Below are 18,365 nucleotides of genomic sequence, written 5' to 3'. Positions count from 1 at the left end.
CCCCTTTAGAACCCATCTAAGGGAAGAATCTGTTTGAAGCTCACCTGGTTGTTCGGAGATTTCGGCTCCTTTTGGTTTCTTTCAGGGCTTCGGTTTCTCCTGGCTGTTGGCTGGAGACCATCCTTAGCTCAAGGAGGTCACCTTCAGTTCCTTGCCTTGTGGACCTCAAATGTGGCTACTTACTTCATTAAGTCATCAAGAGGGACAGCCTCCTTGCAAGAGAAGTGTCACAATCTTATGTAACATAGTCACGTACATCCTATTACCACTGCCATATCCTAGTGATTATTGCAATTAAGGGGAAAGAATTACACTAGGGCATGGGATCACCTTAGAGTTGCTCCTCCATAACCTTAATAAACGGCAGCTTGGCAGGCTTGGCAGACGGTGCCCTGTGACTAGAAAGCTGAATGGTGTGCAACCCGTCCACTTGGGTTGGGTCACATCTGAGAGAGTCGAGACCACTAGGCCATTGGCTTCTCTTGGCTTGAGGGTCTCTGGCTCGTCAGAGTGGATGAATCTGATTTGGCATTTCTGAAGCCCAGGGATTATGGCCTCCAAATTGCCACAGTCACCCTTGCAGAAGGGACTGGAATCTGAGCCCTGAGATAGTAACAAATAACAAGACGTGGGTGTCTGGGGGAAGAATGGCTCAAGCAGTGGAAACAGTGCATGCAAAGGCCCTGGGTCAGGAATATGCTTTGGGGTATGCAAGGGACAAGAAGGAGGCCAGAGAGGGAAAGAGGGGCGGGAAGTGAGGTCAGGGATGGAGACACAGATTTCCATGGCCATAGCTCAATCTATCAGTGCACTACTGGTAGACTTTTAGGGTGTTTCCAATGCTCTGCTATAGTGAATACCCTTGTCCATAAATTTTGCCCACACTTGCAAATATGTCTGAGGGTAAATTCCTAGAGGTAGAATTGCTGGATCAAAAGGAAAGTGCATTTCAGTTTGGACAGCCATTGCCAAATTCATCCTTCTTCCCTCGCAGAGTTGACACTCCCACTGGCCCTTTCTCTTTTTTTTTTAATTTTTAATTTTTTTTGAAATGGAGTCTCACTGTTGCCCAGGCTGGAGTGCACTGGCATGATCTCGGCTCACTGCAACCTCCGTCTCCTGGGTTCAAATGATTCTCGTGCCTTAGCCTCCTGAGTAGCTGCGATTACAGGTGCACGCCACCACGCCTGGCTAATTTTTGTATATATATTTTTTTAATAGAGACAGGGTTTCACCATGTTGGCCAGGCTGGTCTCGAACTCCTGACCTCAGGTGATCCGCCCACCTTGGCCTCCCAGAGTGCTGGGATTACAAGCATGAACCACCGAACCCGGCCCTCACTTTCACTTTTCTGGACCTACAATGGGGCATTTATTAGAGGGTTCAGGCTGATGAATGCAACTCACGCCAAACCCCCTGCATTCCCCACCAGTGGCCCACCCTGGCCCAGGAGAGAGTGCCTATTTGAAGGGGCAGAAAGATTCAAATGTGTCTTCCAATCCTTTTCTACCACAGCTTCTGTAACACTCATTCCTTCAACAAGTATTTACAGAGGCCAACACGCCCAGCCTCCCACTGGCCCTTTCTGAGGGTCCTCCATGACTGTGATGTCCTTGGTCCCTGCCTAGGCTGGCGTCCTGTCCTGGTTTCACACAGAAGAGCTGCTGCTGTCTCCCTGGACTCCCAGCCCCTCCCTGCAGAAGGCTATTTGGCGCTGCAGATGGCTGGGGAGTCTAAAAGCCCCTAAGAGGACACTTTCCCTTGATGGAAATTCTGCATATTGGGAAAATTCTCCCCACCAATAGTCTTTTCCGTGTGCTTTCCCCAGGATCAGAAACTCCCCAATGGCTATTCTGAGACAATGTGAGTTCGCATTTACCCACAATTTGTCTCTGGGAAGGTGGAGGTCTGGCAGACTCTGCCAGAGGACAGAGAACAGAGAACATCTTGTCTGCAACGGGGAGCAGCTGTCCCCTAGTTACTGCCCATGTGATATTGCAGGGGCTGGAAAGGCTGGGGGCTTCCGGACCTGCTGAGATAGAGGCTATGAGAGTCAATCAGCATTTACTGAGCACCTACTGTGTGGGTCCTGCACCTCTTCCTGCCCAACCAAGCCCGATTCAGGACCAGGGCAGGGCTGCGCCTGTGTGAGCCTGTGACCTAGAGTCTCTGTGGCTTCACACCTGAGCCTGGTCAGGGCAGGCAGGTGCAGACTGGGGTAACCGCAGCCCAGGTGCCCACCCAGGGCCTCCTTAGAGCCACCCCTTCCTCTGGAGCCTCCCCCTCTCTTGCCTGTTTCTCAGCAGCTTGCAAAACCAGTTAAGCCTTAATCTTTGGTGATTGAAGGGGTGTCCTAGTCCTAAACCCTGCTCTGAGCCAGAGGGAGCCCCTGCTGGGAGCACCTGCCAGAGTCACAGGCCTTCCTCAGAAGACAGGCAGGATGGCTGGGTGTGGCAGCTCACGTCTGTAATACCAGCACTTTGGGAGGCAGAGGTGGGAGAGCTGCTCGAGGCCAAGAGTTCCAGATAAGCCTGGCCAACAGAGCGAGACCCTGTTTCTTGGCAAAAATGAAAAAAAAAAAAATAGCTGGGCATGGTGGTGCACACCTGTGGTCTCAGCTACTCGGGAAGCTGAGATGGGAGGATCACTTGAGCCCAGGAGTTTGAGGCTGCAGTGAGCTATGATCGTGCCACTGCACTCCAGCCTGGGTGACAGGGTGAGACTCTAACTCTCAAAATATAAAAAGTAAATAGAATAAATAAAGAGGGATAGAAAACCAACTCCTGCTCAAGGAATGTAACAGATGAGAAGAGCTGACGGTCTTTGGCAGGGACTCTAGGGCCAATGGGAGCAAAGACAGTGATGTCTGGGCCAGGCAGTGAGACGCATGAGATGCCCTGGGCTGCCAGGGCCCTGCCCTCTCTGCCCCTATATTTGCTTGGCCCTGGGCAATCTCATAGCTGCTTACCCTGATGGAGCTCTTAGCACTCGCCGGAGGATGGACTAGGGCATGGTGCCGAGACCCCCCTCCATGCTTCTGCGTGACCTCACTCCAGCTTTGTCTGCCTGTCATTCTGGCCATATATGGCCTAGGTCCCAATCTTGAAGGCTTCAAATCTCGGATCCTGTCCCAGAACAGAGGTGGGCCTCGCAGAGCCAGACACTATCATGGAAAGTGTCTAGGCCCCTCTATGAGCGCCCCCTAGAGCCAGAAGTCAGGAGAAGACCAAGGGCCTGCCGAGACACGGAGCCAGCATCCACTTCCAAATGGGATAAGGCTGACAGTGTCACTCCTACCCCTCCCACAGCTCAAGACCGTCTCGTGGCTCCTCATAGCAACAGTCCCACCTCTCACCCACCTCTTAACCTCCTCACTCTTTCCCTGCCCTGGGTCTGAAACTGTGAACACACTTGGTCCCTTCCTGCCTCACCATTCTCTCCATCTGGGGCTCTCTCCCTCCAGAACCTTCACAGTTTTCAGGTCTCAGCTTAAATGTCACCTTCTCAGGGAGGCCTACCCTGACTTCCTTGGCTAAACTAACTGACTCAATCATTATCTTCCATATCCCGTTCTTTGCCTTCACAGCATTTATTAAACTGTGAACTTCAAAAGGTATTTTTATTTATTTGTTTTTGTAGAGATGGGGTCTCACTATGTTGCCCAGGCTGGGTTTGAATTCCTGGCCTCAAGTAATCCTCCTGCCTTCGCCTCCCAAATTGCTGGGATTACAGACATGAGACACTGTGCCTGGCTAAACTCTGAATTTTTAAATGTGTGTGTTTTTTCCCATCTTCCTTCATAAGACTATCAGCTCCTTGAGGGCAGGGACCTTTTTGTCTTATATACTCCTTTATTTCCTAAACCATGAAGACAGCCTATCATCCAGAAAGTGCTTAATAAATATTTGCTGAATGAATGAATGAGTGGAAGAGACTGTGATGGAATGGTAAAACACCTGGACTTGGAGTTGGGCTGACCTGGACTCAAACACACTCCTTCCTTGCTGTGTTACCCTGGCTGAGTTGATATACCTCTCTGAGCTTTACACTCTCATTTTTCAAATAGGGTGTAATGAAACCTAGCCTTCCTGGGCTAAGGCAAGGATTACAAAGGACAAGGGATGGTCAAGTGCTTTACAAACTGTAAAGTGCCCGGGGTAAAGAGAGGCTGTCAATTTTGGCTCTCTGGATGGTTGTCAAGGTGGCCGCTCATCCTCTCATTTTCTTAGTGCACAGGCAGCTTTCTTAGGTCCTGGCCAGTGAAACTAATTGGATGGAGTCCCAGCGTTGCTGCAGGGAAGTGTGGAAGCTCAGAGCACTTAAAACTTAACTAGCCAGAAGAGTTGGATTTGCATTTCAGCAAATGAGACCAGAGGGATGGAAGGTAGTTCTGGGAGGAATGTTCTTGAGGTGGCTTGCAAAGGGCTCAGTTCTATGCTGAGGCAGAAGGACTGAGCTGGTGGGGGGTGAGCTGGGGCCTGACACTGCAGGTGTAGACCCGTCACAGGTGTCTCTGCCGATCAGGGCCCTCTGAGAGCAAAACAGGAGGAGAGGGGGAGGCCCACCATGGAGACATGAATACAGTGACTATTCCTGCTTGTCACTTGGAGACATTTAACTGGACGTCTTGGAGAGGGGGTAGGGAGAGAGAGGCAGACACAAAACAGTGGCAGACAGAGAGAAAGAGACAAAAATGACAGAGAGATGGAGAGAAAGAAGTCTCAGGGAGGGGGAGTCCGCCCAGTGTCTCCCATGAGCTCAAAACAAAGAAGGAAATTAAGACAGGCTTCCCCGGGGTGCTGCACACTCCCATTTATCTCAGAGAACCCCTTGCCTTTCGTTTTCTTGTAGAGATGGAGTTTCCCTATGTTGCCCAGGCTGGTCTTGAACCCCTGGCCTCAAGTGATCCTCCTGCCTTGGCCTCCCAAAATGCTGGGATTACAGGAGTGAACCATCGCACCTGGCCCCCCACGCCTTTCTTTCTTTTTGTTTTTTTGAGATGGAGTCTTGCTCTCTTGCCCAGGCTGGAGTGCAGTGGTGTGATCTTGGCTCACTGCAACTTCTGCCTCCTGGGTTCAAGAGATTCCCCTGCCTCAGCCTCCCAAGTAGCTGGGACTACAGGTGCCCACCACCACTCTCAGCTAATTTTTATATTTTTTAGTAGAGATGGGGTTTCACCATGTTGCCCAGGGTGATCTCAAACTCTTGGCCTCAAATAATCTGCCCACCTTGGCTTCCCAAAGTGCTGGGATTACAGGCATCAGCCACTGCTTCTGGCCACCCGCATGCCTTTCATCATGCAAGCATCTTGCCTCAAACAGGGTGTGTCTAGTGTTTAGGGATCTTTGTCTTTCCACATGGGCCCCCAAAGTTGAGCCAACCCCTTCCTCTGGTGCCCAATCAAAGATAGACCAATCTGTTGCCAGGCTGGAAGAAAGCCGGGCTTGAACTTCCAAGAGAACTGGTGTGTGCACCTATGTGACACCTCCCTGGGGGATTCCCAGGCCTGTCAGGGACACTTTTAGAGCCCACCTCCACGTTCTATTGGGAGCCACCACCCCACTCCTCACCCAAATCCGCATCTCTACTGCTTCATCTGTCTGCATTCTCCTCCTGTGACCATTGCCACATCCGATGCCCAAGGTACAATGTTCACTTCGCATTTTCTCTAAATCACTCACTGTTCTCACAACATAAATTCATTCAGAAAGGAACCTTCAGATCACCACCGGAAATGAAAAGCCAGTATCACTTGCAATAAATACAAAAGAACTGTCAAAAAGAAATTACCATTGTAAAAATGTTCATGAGGAGCCGGGAGCGATGGCTTGTGCCTGTAATCCCAGCACTTTGAGAGGCTGAGGTGGGATCACTTGAGCCAAGGAGTTTGAGACCATCCTGGGCAACATAGGGAGACCCTGTCTCTACAAAAACCAAAAATATTACCTGGGCATGGTGGTGAGCACCTGTGGTCCCAGCTACTCAGGAGGCTGAGGTGGGGGGCTCGCTTGAGCCCAGGAGTTGAAGGCTGCAGTGAGCTACGATCGCACCACTACACTCTAGACTGGGTGACAGAGCAAGACCCTTCCTGAAAAATAAAATAAAATAGAAACAAAAACATTCATGAAGAATCTAAAACAGTGGATTCAATGGGGGATTATTTTGTCTCCCACTGTCCCTGCCCTCCCCACCACAAGGATATTTGGCCAATGTTTGGAAACATTTTCTGGTTTTTATGACTGGGGTATGTGGGGGTGGGGGGGTGCACATTCCTGGCATCTGGTAGATCAAAGCCAGGTATGCTGCTAAGCACCCGCTAACGCCTAGGACAGCCCTCACATCAAAGCCTTCTCTGTCCCCAAATGTCAGTAGTGCTGAGGTTTAGAAATCCTGCTCTAAAATGAGCTTAAGCACCGCAGAGGGGTGAGCCCCACACTTTGGGCAGCTGTGGCCTAGTTAATTCCTCCTTCTCCTTCAGGCTGCACTGAAACATCCTGCCTCAGGGAAGCCTTCCCTGACCCCCAGAACAGAGCACCCGGTGTAGGCTCTGGCTCCAGGGGCCCCTGTACCTCCTGAGCCCTGACTCATGACCCTTGAGGGTGATTTCTTGCTAGTACCTGCCTTTTCCACTGGAGCAGAAACTCGCAGTGGGTAGGGGCCATGTCTGTTCTGTTGGTCTCTTTTTTTTTTTTTTTTTTTTTTTGAGACTGAGTCTCATTCTGTCACCCAGGCTGGAGTACAGTGGCACAATCTTAGCTCATTGCAACCTCTCTTTCCTGAGTTCAAGCAATTCTCCTGCCTCAGGTTCCCAAGTAGCTGGGATTACAGGCACCGGATACCACAGCTGGCTAATATTTGTATTTTTAGTAGAGATGGGATTTCACCATGTTGCCCAGGTTGGTCTCGAACTCCTGAACTCAGGTGATCCATGCACCTCTGCCTCCCAAAGTGCTGAGATTACAGGCTTGTAACACTGCATCTGGCCCCGTTGGTCTTTTTCTGCAGCCCTTAGCGCCGTGTCAGGCTTGTAGCAAATACTCAATAGCTACATGTGGAATGAATGAATGAAGGTTGGGCCAAAAAGAGATGTGGACTTTACTCCTGAACTCACCACAGCTCGCTGAGCCCTTAACCTCTTCTCAGCCCACTTTCATTCTCACCTGTGAAATGCACACCTAATGGGCCTGTTGTGGGGATCAAAGGAGAATGGGCATGAAAGTCCTCAGCAGGGGACAAGCCAGGGCATCCACCAGGGGGAGGATCCCTTGCAGAGTGGGGGTCATTCCCTCATTCATCAATTCCACCATCACGATCGAGCACCCTGGATGTCTGTTGTCCCAGGGTAATTTTATTTTATTTTTTTTAAGAGTCGAGGTCTTGCTCTGTCACCCAGGCTGGAGTGCAGTGGTATGATCATAGCTCATTGCAGCCTTGAACTCCTGGGCTCAAGCATGTGAATTTCTGGGGTAGAAATGTAGAAGGTAGAGATGAGATGGGCAGGATTGTGACTTAGGGATGTGTACATCCGAGGGTGGCTTTCCCCTCTCTCCTGGATCTCATTCCCACCCAATCACAAGCCCGAGAACTTTCTCCTTGTCCTCTCTCCATCATCCTTCAGGTGAGAGGCCCACCCTCATCTTGGGGGACTTGTGAGGGTACAAGGCCACCAAAATGGAGCTCAGTCCAGGTGAAGAGGCATGTGGGGTGTCCAGGACACAAGTGGACACAGATGAACACAGGTGGACACAGGTGGGCATCAGGAAATACAGGTGACACAGGTGACACAGGTGGGCACAGGTGGACATCACTCTTTTTGAACAGCCCTCGAGGATGTGCTGGCTGTGTCTGCGAGCACACGGCCCAACTCCCAAGGTGTCCACTGTCCACTCAGACTGGGAAAGGACCCTTTGTGAGTGCCAACTTCACCTCCCTGTGGCTCCCAGGGGATGTAATGGAAAGGGCTTGAAGTGGAGGCTGGGGGCCTTTTAGGGAAGCTCTGCTCATATCTACATAGTGCAGCTCATTCCTTCTTGGGGCCAACCATCCCCCTCTCCTCCTCTTCTTCCCCCTCCTCCTCCTTCCATCCCCCTCCTCCTCCCCCTTTTCCTTCTCCTTTTCCTCTCCCTCCTCCTCCTTCTCTCCCCCTTCTCCTCCCCCTCCTCCTCCCCTTTTGCCTTCTATTCACCCTCCCCATTCCCCAACCTTTCCCATCCTCCCCCCTCCTCTCCCCTTCCCCTCCTCCTCTTCCTCCCCTGCGTCCCAGTCCCCTCCAGGCGAGCAACTTTAGCTGATCTCCAGGTGGAAGGGGAAGAGAAACTGTCTCTCTCTTGATTGCGTATTCTTCTCAACCTTTTTCTTGGAACACCTGGATGTAGGCTTTTGAAATCTCCAAAGCCAAATTGGGTTCCTGTTCTCTCAGTCTTCTGGGACAGCTGTGCCCTGAGGTCATGGGTGTTTTCTATCTAGTTACCCAAATGACAAGGGGAACAGGGAATGCTGGCAGCCTGGCTACATGTCCATTAATGTCAGAAATCGTCCCACCAGCAGTTTGTCCTGGGTTACCCTGGACCCACTAGGTCCTGCGGCCATGGCCTCTGGGCTCACTCTGAACCCCACCTGGGGGATCTGAGCCTAGTCACTGCCACAGGGCTGGATGGGGGCGGCTGAGCTGAACAAGGCTGGTGGAAGTTCAGTAAACCCATTACTTGAAATTGGAAGGTCTCTATGAAGTGCCACCTCCGATTTGGACCACTTCACTTTAAAAGGCAGAATTCCAACCAGAGTGATGCTAATGACTCTGGTAATCTAAAAGGGGACCTTTGGAGAAAGGGCAGAGAAATTGGAATGATCTCTGCAGACAAGACAAGGTTGGGGGGCACCTCGGTAATTGCTGACCCCCCAAAATGCTCCTCTCAAGAAGATGCCAATTGGCTCACCCCCCTCCCCGTGTCCTCAGAGGGCAGAGCAAGAAATTAGCTTAAATTGGAGCTGGAAAGATTTAGGTTATGTGTAAGGAGGAACTTTTTAAACCCTGAAATATGCTACCAAGAGAGGCTTCGGGTTCTCAAGAGGGTGTCTAAAAATAGCTTGTTCTTTAAAAATAGGTCTGGGCAAGTTTTAAACATAGCATCAGCTCAGCTTCTCAGGGGTGGCCTTATGTGCAGGTGTACCTGGCCACGTGGGGTCCCCCCAGGGCAGAGGGCACAGGGAAAAGCCAGGCTTTGGTCTCCGTCGTGACCAACATCAGGATATTTTAGATACGTTCGGATAAGAGATTTATTTTTTCCTCTGCCCCCAGCCGATTGGTCTCATGAAAGAGCAGCTTTTAGTTTCTCAAGGATTTTTTTTTCCGGGAGGCTGTTCTGGGGCTGATATTAATTGGGTCAGTCCCAACAGCTTCTCCTAGTTGCTCCCAGTTTCCCCCAGTCCCTTGCCATTCCTGAGCCAGGGTTCTTCAGTGCCTGATGGTTTGCTAGGAAGCGAGCGGTCTCAGCGGTACCCGGTGCCCCGGGGCTCCATGCCTCCAGCATCTCAGCGCCCTGGCAAGTCCCGCCCATCCTCATCCTCGCCTGCGGGGAGGACTGCAGCTGCTCCTCCCAGGCTCCCTGCCTCCTGCTCCTCTCGCCTGTTCTCAGGCCACAGCCATGCTCACCATCCCCACCCAACCACTTTGCTCCGAAAGTTGCAATTCCTGCCCCGGGTCCTCAGGATAAAGTCCAAACTGCCTCGGATGACTTAAAATTTCCCATGGAATGTCCTCGTTTATCCCTGCAGCAGCATCTCTCACCTCCCAAGTGCCCCACCTAAGTGCCTGTGACAGCCACACCAAACCACTTTGCCTGTGGGTTTCTGCCGGTGTGGGTTCCCCTGCCTGCTCCACCCTCCTCCTCCTCCCTCTGACCCTTCCACTCTCAGCTGCTATATCATCTTCTGTGGGAGCCTCTTCTGACCTCCCCACCCCACAGACCCCGGGACTTCCCCTCTTGACTGCCCTGACACCGAGAGGTGCCCAGCCTGTGTGTCTGCCTCTCCCATCCCAATGGAAGCACTGGGAGGATGGGCCGCTTGACCCCTGTAGAAAAGCCTGAAGCACAGCAGGTGCCTGATATTTGCTCAGTGACCAGCTGAAGGTCAGGGGTTTCCCTTTGCAGCCCTCCTGCCCCATCTCTCTGGCTCCAGCGTCCTCCAGGTCCCCACCAGCCCCTCTGTGTCTCAAGTCCCGGACATGACACGCATGCCCAGCATCTACAAGAATATTTATTTAAACGTGAGTGCTCACCGTGTGTTCTCAGTAATAACTTAGCATCTTTAATAATAAACTCTATTATAAATCAATTAATCAGCTACCTCCCTGGTATCTCAATTAAATGGAGCGTGGCATTCGCATAAAGCATCCAAACCCTGTCAAAGGGAGCCAGGCCAGAGGCAGGGGAGATCCTGGATTTGGGGTTGTCACCGCTGCTCTATGTCCTCACCCAGGGGTAGCTCCAGGCTGGAGACCCCTTGGGAGGGGTCATGTGGGCTCTGGTCCACCCCCACCTCGAGGGAGGCCCAGGAACCTGCCACCCCTCTCCCCAGTGATTGAGCAAAAGATGATTCGTGGCATCTCGGGTTGGCATTCCTGTGTGTCCTCTGGACTCAAGAGGCCCTGACAGGTGTCACCAGGCCAACTTGTCTCTCCCTACCTGAATCCCACAGCTGCCCTGCCTGGGCTCACTTTAAAATCATGAGCACGGATCTCACACGACAAGCAACACTGCCCTGAGAGCCGCATGCATTTCTGCAGCGTGTTTGTGCTTTCCCACTCTCAGAAAAGACTATTTCATACCCTCTGCTCGCCGGTCCTCAACCCCCACTTCCCCAATCGGCCGCCTCGCTCTCAGCTGGTGACCTTGTCTCCAGCTTGCTGGAGAGAAGGAGGGTGAATCTGCTCAAGAACTCAGATCCAGCAGGGCACAGGGGCTCCTGCTTGGATCCTGGCACTTTGGGAGACTGAGGCAGGAGGATCTCTTGAGGCCAGGAGTTCAAGACCAGCCTGGACAACATAATGAGACCCTGTTTCTACAAAAATAAAAATGTCAGCCAGGCATGGCAGCACTTGCCTATAGTCCCAGCTGCTCGGGAGGCTGAGGCAGGAGGATCATTTGAGCCCAGCACATTGAGGCTGCAGTGAGCTGTGATGGTGCTCCTACACTCCAGCCCGGGCAACAGAGCGAGACCCTGTCTTAAAAAACAAAAAACAAACAGACAAAACTTGGGTCTCGCTCAGACGCTGTCTTCCTGCTCTCTTGGGTAACGCATCCCAATTCCCATCAAAAGCCAGCCCTCTTGTTTTCTAGAACCTCCTCGCACCTTCTGGCCGTCTCTGGACCTTGCTTCCACAATCGCCCTCTCGCTCCCCTGCTCTGTCCATCTCTCCCTCTCCACGTGATCATTCTGCATGGGCATGGAAACATTCTCTATCTCCCATTGTTAAAACGCCTTCCCGGACAGGCACGGTGGCTCATGCCTGTAATTCCAGAGCTTTGGGAGGCTGAGTCTGGAGGGTTGCTTGAGGACAGGAGTTTGAGACCAGCCTGGGCAACATGGAGGGACACTGTCTGTACAAAAAAAAAAAAGGTAGATGATAGATAGATAGATGTATTACATGTATATATTTTTAAATAAATAAATAAAATGCCTTCCTGAGCCCCAGGCCCTCTCCAGCTATCACCCCCATTTTCCCACTTCCCCGGGCAGCATTATGCTTTGAAAGCTTTCTCTATCATTTACCCTCCTCCTCTTCTATAAACCTCTTGCAGTTGAAGACTCCACGCTGGTTTTCCCTCAGCCTCCCTGGCCACTCCGCCTCAGCTTTCTTTGCTGGTCCCTCCTACTCTGCTTAAGATCAGATGTTGGCTTCATCCTGGGACCCTTCTCTCTCCTCTTCCTACAGTCTCTCTCCAGGTGACCTCTTCTAGGCACATTGTGTTATTTATCATTCACATGCAGATGATTCACGCATTTAAGTCTCCGGTTCTGACTACTCCTTGAATCGCAGACCTGGCCCTTCAACTGTTTGCTTGCTATCCCAGCTTAGATATCAAATAGGCATTTCAAGGCCGGCACGGTGGCTCACGCCTGTATTCCCAGCACTTTGGGACCAAGGTGGGCAGATCACCTGAGGTCAGGAGTTCAAGACCAGCCTGACTAACATGGTGAAACCCCTGTCTCTACTAAAAATACAAAAATTAGCCAGGTGTAATGGTGGCACCTGTAATCCCAGCTACTCGGGAGGCTGAGGCAGGAGAATCGCTTGAACCCGGGAGGCAGAGGTTGTGGCGACCCAAGATCATGCCACTGCACTCCAGCCTGGGTGACAGAGTGAGATTCCCATCTCAAAAAAAAAAAAAAAAAAAAAGGCATTTCAAATGAATATGGCACAGATAGGATTCTACCCGCCCAAACTTCTTCCTCGCTTCATCTTCTTCATCTTGGCAAATGGCATCTGCCCAGACGCTGAAACCCAAACTCTTGATGTCATCCTAGATCCCCGGGATACCACCTGTGTGCAGCCCAACAGCGAGTCCTATTGACTCCACCCTCAAAACTTGCCCCGGGCTGGGCACAGTGGCTCACGCCTGTAATCCCAGTGCTTTGGGCTGGAGGATCACTTGAGGCCAGGAGTTTGGGACCAGCCTGGACAACACAGGGAGACTCCATCTCTAAAATAAATAAATAAAAAAATACAATAGCCAAGTGTGGTGGCATGCACCTTTAGTCCCAGTTACTCAGGAGGCTGAGGCTGGAGGAGTTTGAGGTTAACAGTGAGCTATGATTGCACCACGGCACTACTGCTTGGATGACAGAGTGAAACTCTGTCTCAAAACAAAACAAAAGTAAACAAACAAACTAAACATACCTCAGAGCTGCCAGCAACGCCAGCCTAAACAAAAACAGCTTAGCCTGGGCCCTTGCAACAGCCTGTCAGCTGGGCTCGCCTCCTCCCCTTACAATCACTGTCTCCACACAGTAATCAGAATGATTTTCTTAGAAGAATCAGTTAGACCCCTGCTTAAGGCGGATAGCCCTTTACTGACTTCTCGTCCTGCATAGGGTGAGAGCCAAACTGCACTGTGGGCTCCAGGGCCCTGCATGGCCCTGCTCCTGCCTGCCTTTCTGACTCCATCTGACACATCCCTCCCCTTTCTTTTCTCTTTTTTTTTTTTTTTTTTTTTGAGATAGAGGCTCACTCTGTCACCCAGGCTGGAGTGCAGTGGTATGATCTTGCCTCACTGCAGCTTCTGCAGCTTCTGTCTCCTAGGTTTAAGCGATTCTCCTGCTTCAGCCTCCCGAGTAGCGGAGGCATGTGCCACCACACCTGGCTAATTCTTGTATTTTTAGTAGAGATAGGGTTTTGCCATGTTGGTCGGGCTGGTTTCGAACCCCTGACCTCAGGTGATCCACCTGCCTCGGCCTCCCAAAGTGCTGGGATTACAGGCGTGAGCCACCGCACCAGGCCCATCCTACCCCTTGCTCACTCTGCTGCTGCATTTCCTCCCAGCCTTCAGCCCCAGCCTTTGCCCAGGCTTCTCTCTATGTCTGGAATGCTCTTCGCCAGTCTTCTGCGTGGCTGCCCTCAGCTCCTCATTCCAAACCTCTGCTTAAATGTCACTTCCTCTGAGATGCCCTCCCTAACCACCCAGGCTGAAGTGCCCCCCACCTCCAAGGACTCTCCACCACTTGGCCCTATTTTAGTTTTTTCATGGAAATGTTTACTGCCTGAAATTTCATGTTAGTTTATATGCTAATTGTCTGGCTGCCTCCACAAGAACCCAAGCCCGTTAAGAGCAGGACATCTGCCCATCTATTCCAGTCTACTACTCCCCAACCCCCTGGAATAGTGTCTGGCATGTGAAAAGCCTTTGCTAAATATTCGTTGGCTGATTGAATGAATACATGATAAATGAATGAATGGTGACCCTGACACGTGCTCTCCTAGACAAAGTTTTGCAGTCTGGTCCTGTCCTAGCTCATTGCCATATCCCACACTCTTGACCTTTATACTAACCAGCCCAACATCCCCCAAGCACCTCTCAATCACTGCTCATTTATTCATTCAGTAAACACTTATTGAATGCCTACTGTGTGTCAGGTACTGGGCTTGGCGCTGGGGATTCAGGGGAGAGCCAAACAGATCTGGTCTCTGGACTAGCATACAGTCTAGTGGGCCTACATAGTGAGTCTCAGATGTGCACTCTTCATTCATTCATTCATTCAAGAAACTTCTGTGGAGCTTATTTTGTGCCTAGTGCTGTTCTAAGTGCTTTATAAATGTAAGCCGCTGAATCTTCATACCAGTCTATGAGGTAGGTACTATTATTATCCCCGTATGACAGGTGAGGAAACTGAGGCACAGAAAGTCAACCTACCTAATGTTACAAAGCTGGTAAGTGACTGTATTAGTCAGTTCTCACATTGCTATAAAGAACTACCTGAGACTGGGTAACTTGTAAAGAAAGGAGGTTTGATTGGCTCATGGTTCTGCAGGCTGTAGAGGAAGCATGGCTTGGGAGGCCTCAGGAAACTTACAATCACAGCAGAGGGCGAAGGGGAAGCAGGCATGTCTTACATGGCTGGAGAAGGAGGAAGAGAGTGAAGGGGGAGGTGCTACACACTTTTAAACAACCAGCTCTCTCGTGAGAACTCACTCGCTATCACGAGAACAGCAAGAGGGAAATCTGCCCCCATGATCCAGTCACGTCCCACCAGGCCCCTTCTCCAACACTGGGGATTACAATTCCATGAGAGATTTGGGTGGGGACACAGATCCACACCATATCAGTGACAGAGCTGGAAGCTCGGCTCTCTCTTTCACTTTCCTGGCTCTGCTTTCCTCTGGGCTCACCTTGTGATGCACTTGACATTGTCTCTTAATTCTTAGCCCCCCTGGACTCAACACTCCTGGACTTAACAGAATTCAGCTTCCTCAGTTTGGACTAGCACAGGGCAGGGCTAGGAGTCATGACAGCTCTTCCTGCTCTAAGTTCTGGGGAGCACCACACCCAGCCCAGCTCTGGCCCCCTGGCCAACATCCCCCCATTTCCAGTGTTCTCCAAGATTTCCTTGGGGCCTGGAGGAACCATACCCACCTGACCACACCGGTTGGGAATTCCATTTATAGTTTCAGGAGTTGGGAGATTCCAGAAACCACAAGGAGAGATTTACAGCTGTGGGTTTCCTGGTGTGAGTCCAAGCCAGGAAGTAATCACGGCAGCAGGAAAGCCTCATTCATTTAGTCTCCTCTAATTCAGGAGGTACAGTAACTCACCAAAAAGTCTCTTTTTAATTCAGATGAGTTGGAAATGATTCCTTCTGACAAGGATTTGTAGGACAGATGCTGTGGGTGGACCTTGCTTTACAGAATGAACAAGCTTCTGAAAACACACGCAAGGTTCAGATTTTTTTTGTTTTTTTTTTGAGATGGAGTCTCCCTCTGTCACCCAGGCTGGGGTGCAGTGGCACGATCTCGGTTCACTGCAAGCTCTGCCTCCCAGGTTCACACCATTTTCCTGCCTCAGCCTCCTGAGTAGCTGGGACTACAGGTGCCCGCCACCACGCCTGGGTAATTTTTTTGTATTTTTTTAGTAGAGACAGGGTTTCACCATGTTAGCCAGGAGGGTCTCAATCTCCTGACCTCGTGATCTGCACGCCTCGGCCTCCCAAAGTGCTGGGATTACAGGCATGAGCCACCGTGCCCGGCCAGGGTCAGATTTTGAAGCAGAATCTTTAAAATGCAATCAGAGAGTTCCACCAAGGTATCTTTGAGTGAACTGTAATTTTTACTTATTGAATTTCCTTAAAGCATGGTCTTTCGTATTTGGGGATAAATAGAATTTAATTTAGGAATCAATGCTTTTCTAAACTAATAGTTCAGAAAATTAATTATTTTGCCAACAAGCTAAGTCCAGCTTCTGGGTGGGAGATTTTGTATTAAAATACTGTTGTGCTCCTACTATCCTGGCATAAGGAGTTGTCCTTCTCATGAATATTCCAGCCCTCAGAAAAGGAACTGGCAGAAGACTTAGAAAGGGGTCAACACCCTTCTGAGCGGGAACAGCTTCTGGGCAGGGTAACAATTCCAGAGAGACTCAGCACTGGGCAGTAATAAAGAGGAGAGACTTGTCCCTTCAGAAAACAGATTGTACTGTAAAGTTACAGTGATTAAAACAGTGTGGCACTGATGCAGGAACACAGAGAAAGATCGGTGGGACAGAATCACCAGTTAGGAAGTGCACCCATGTATTTATGGGACTTAGAATATGGTATAAAAGTGTCCTTTAAAATCAGTAGGGGAAATACAAAAATTAGCCAGGTGTGGTGGTGCGTGCTTGTAGTCCCAGCTACTTAGGAGGCTGAGGTGGGAGGATCACCTGAGCCTGGGAGGTGGAGCTTGCAGTGAGCCCAGATGGAGCCACTGCATTCCAGCGTGGGTGACAGAGCGAGACTCTTTCTCAAAAAAAAAAAAGTTTATTAATTGTTTTAAAAAGGTGTAATCTATGCAACAGACAAGATTAATATTCAGAATATACAAAGAATTCCTACCAATTGATAAGGAAAAAGATTTTTAAAAACAAAAAGAAAATTGGCAAATGATACAGACATTCAAAGAAGAAGAACTAGAAGTGGTTAATAAATGTGAAAAACACTCAAGCTCACTAGTACTAAGAGAAATATAATAGGCTTTTGGGGTCCCCATTCTCCCATTAGCAGCCAGGCAGTTCTCTCTGCTCTGTCTTAAAAGAGTGGAAAGTCTACAAAACACTGAGAAAATAATGGTCCCCTGACCCCAGCCAAAGCCCACTCTACAGCTGGGTCTTCTTACTAGATGGGGGAAAATGCTTTAAACATAAACAATTTAGCCTCTAATCCTAGCACTTGGGGAGGCTGATGTGGGAGGATTGTTTGATCCCAGGAGTTTGAGACCAGCCTGAGCAACATAGCAAGACGCTCATTTCTACAAAAATGAAAATACAAAAAATTGGCCTGTCATAGTGGCATGCACCTGTAGTCCCAGCTACTTAGGAGGCTGAGATGGAAGGATCACTTAAGCCCAGGAGCTATGATCGTGCCACTGCACTTCAGCCTGGCAACAGAGCAAGACCCTGTCTTAAAAACAAAAAGAAAGAAAGAAAAGAGAACTACCCTCTCTGGCCTCCCAAGCTCTGTTCCTGCTGACCTCCCTTACCCAGAGGTCCCTGTTCTCCACAGTGATCACAGGCAGACAGGCAGGCAGGCAGCAGAGAGGCTGTGGGTGTGTGGGGACAAAGCCCTTCCTTACTTCCTGACGCTTTGCTCTGCTCTCTGCCCCACAGGCCTCCTGGGAATGGTCGCCCACATGATGTACACGCAGGTGTTCCAGGTCACCGTGAGCCTCGGTCCTGAAGACTGGAGACCCCATTCCTGGGACTACGGGTGGTCCTTCTGGTAAGTGGACCTTCAGGACAAGAGCAGCTTCAGGCACCAGAGGCCCAAGGCGTGCTGGGACTTCAGCAGCTCAGCCCAGTGGGGTGGGGGGCGGTGGGGGGGAGGAGAAATAGGGGGAGTTGGAGGGGCTGTAGTCCAAAGGCGCTTTAAGACCCCAGGGCAGGGATTGGCAAACTAGGGCCTGTGGGTCAAATCTGGCCTACCACCTGTTTATATGCAGCCCTCAAGCTAAGGATGGCTTTTGGATTTTTAACTGCTAAGAAAATTAATCAAAGGAAGAGGAATGCTGTTTTGTGACATGTGAAAATTACATGAAATTCAAATTTCAATGTCCATAAATAAGGTTTTCTTGGAACACAGCTACTCTCATTGTTTTATATTATCCACGGCTGCTTTAACACTGAGATGGCAGCACTGGGCGGTGGTGACAGAGACTGAATGGCTCACAAAGTCAAAAATACTTACTCTCTGGCCCCCTGCCGACCCCTGCCTAAGAGGCGTGCTATGGAAGGTTGGAGATGGAAGCTGGCAAGACCTGAAGTTAGGCGAGCTGTGGAGGGTTCTGGGTGGTCTGATGGGGTAGGTGGACTCCAGTGAGGGGCTCTGAATACAGGAAACAGGTCAGCACCTCAAAGCAGGGTTTGCATATGAAAGGCATGATTAGTCAGGGTTCTTTTGCTTTTGAGTGGTAGAATCCCAAGCGTAAGTGAACAAGGGGTGTTCATTTGTTTGTGTAACTGGAAAGTCCAGGTGGATCAGCTAGGGTGCTCTGGGTTGTAACAGAAAAACCTACCTGCATCAGTCTAAGTAAGGAGATATCATACCTTGGTTCATGGAAAGGAAAAGCACAGCTATGGTGTGGACTTCAGGACACGTTTGTTCCAGAGTCACTGAGGTCA

General features: G+C 50.4%; 1 protein-coding gene across 4 annotated transcripts in view; it reads left to right on the top strand.

Annotated features, from left to right (window-relative positions):
- Positions 1 to 18,365, top strand: part of GSG1L (GSG1 like) — a 278,788-nt gene that overhangs the window by 201,340 nt on the left and 59,083 nt on the right. For all 4 annotated transcript variants that reach the window (XM_034951145.4, XM_034951144.4, XM_034951146.3 and 1 more), the window contains one exon: positions 17,355 to 17,466. In XM_034951145.4, coding sequence (XP_034807036.1) covers positions 17,355 to 17,466 — 112 coding nt within the window. The remainder of the gene's footprint in view (positions 1 to 17,354; positions 17,467 to 18,365) is intronic.

The sequence above is a fragment of the Pan paniscus genome, chromosome 18 (assembly GCF_029289425.2).
Source record: "Pan paniscus chromosome 18, NHGRI_mPanPan1-v2.0_pri, whole genome shotgun sequence".
Classification (NCBI taxonomy): domain Eukaryota; kingdom Metazoa; phylum Chordata; class Mammalia; order Primates; family Hominidae; genus Pan; species Pan paniscus.
The sequence above is the reverse complement of the archived record's forward strand: the minus strand, read 5'-3'. Positions and strand labels throughout refer to the sequence as shown.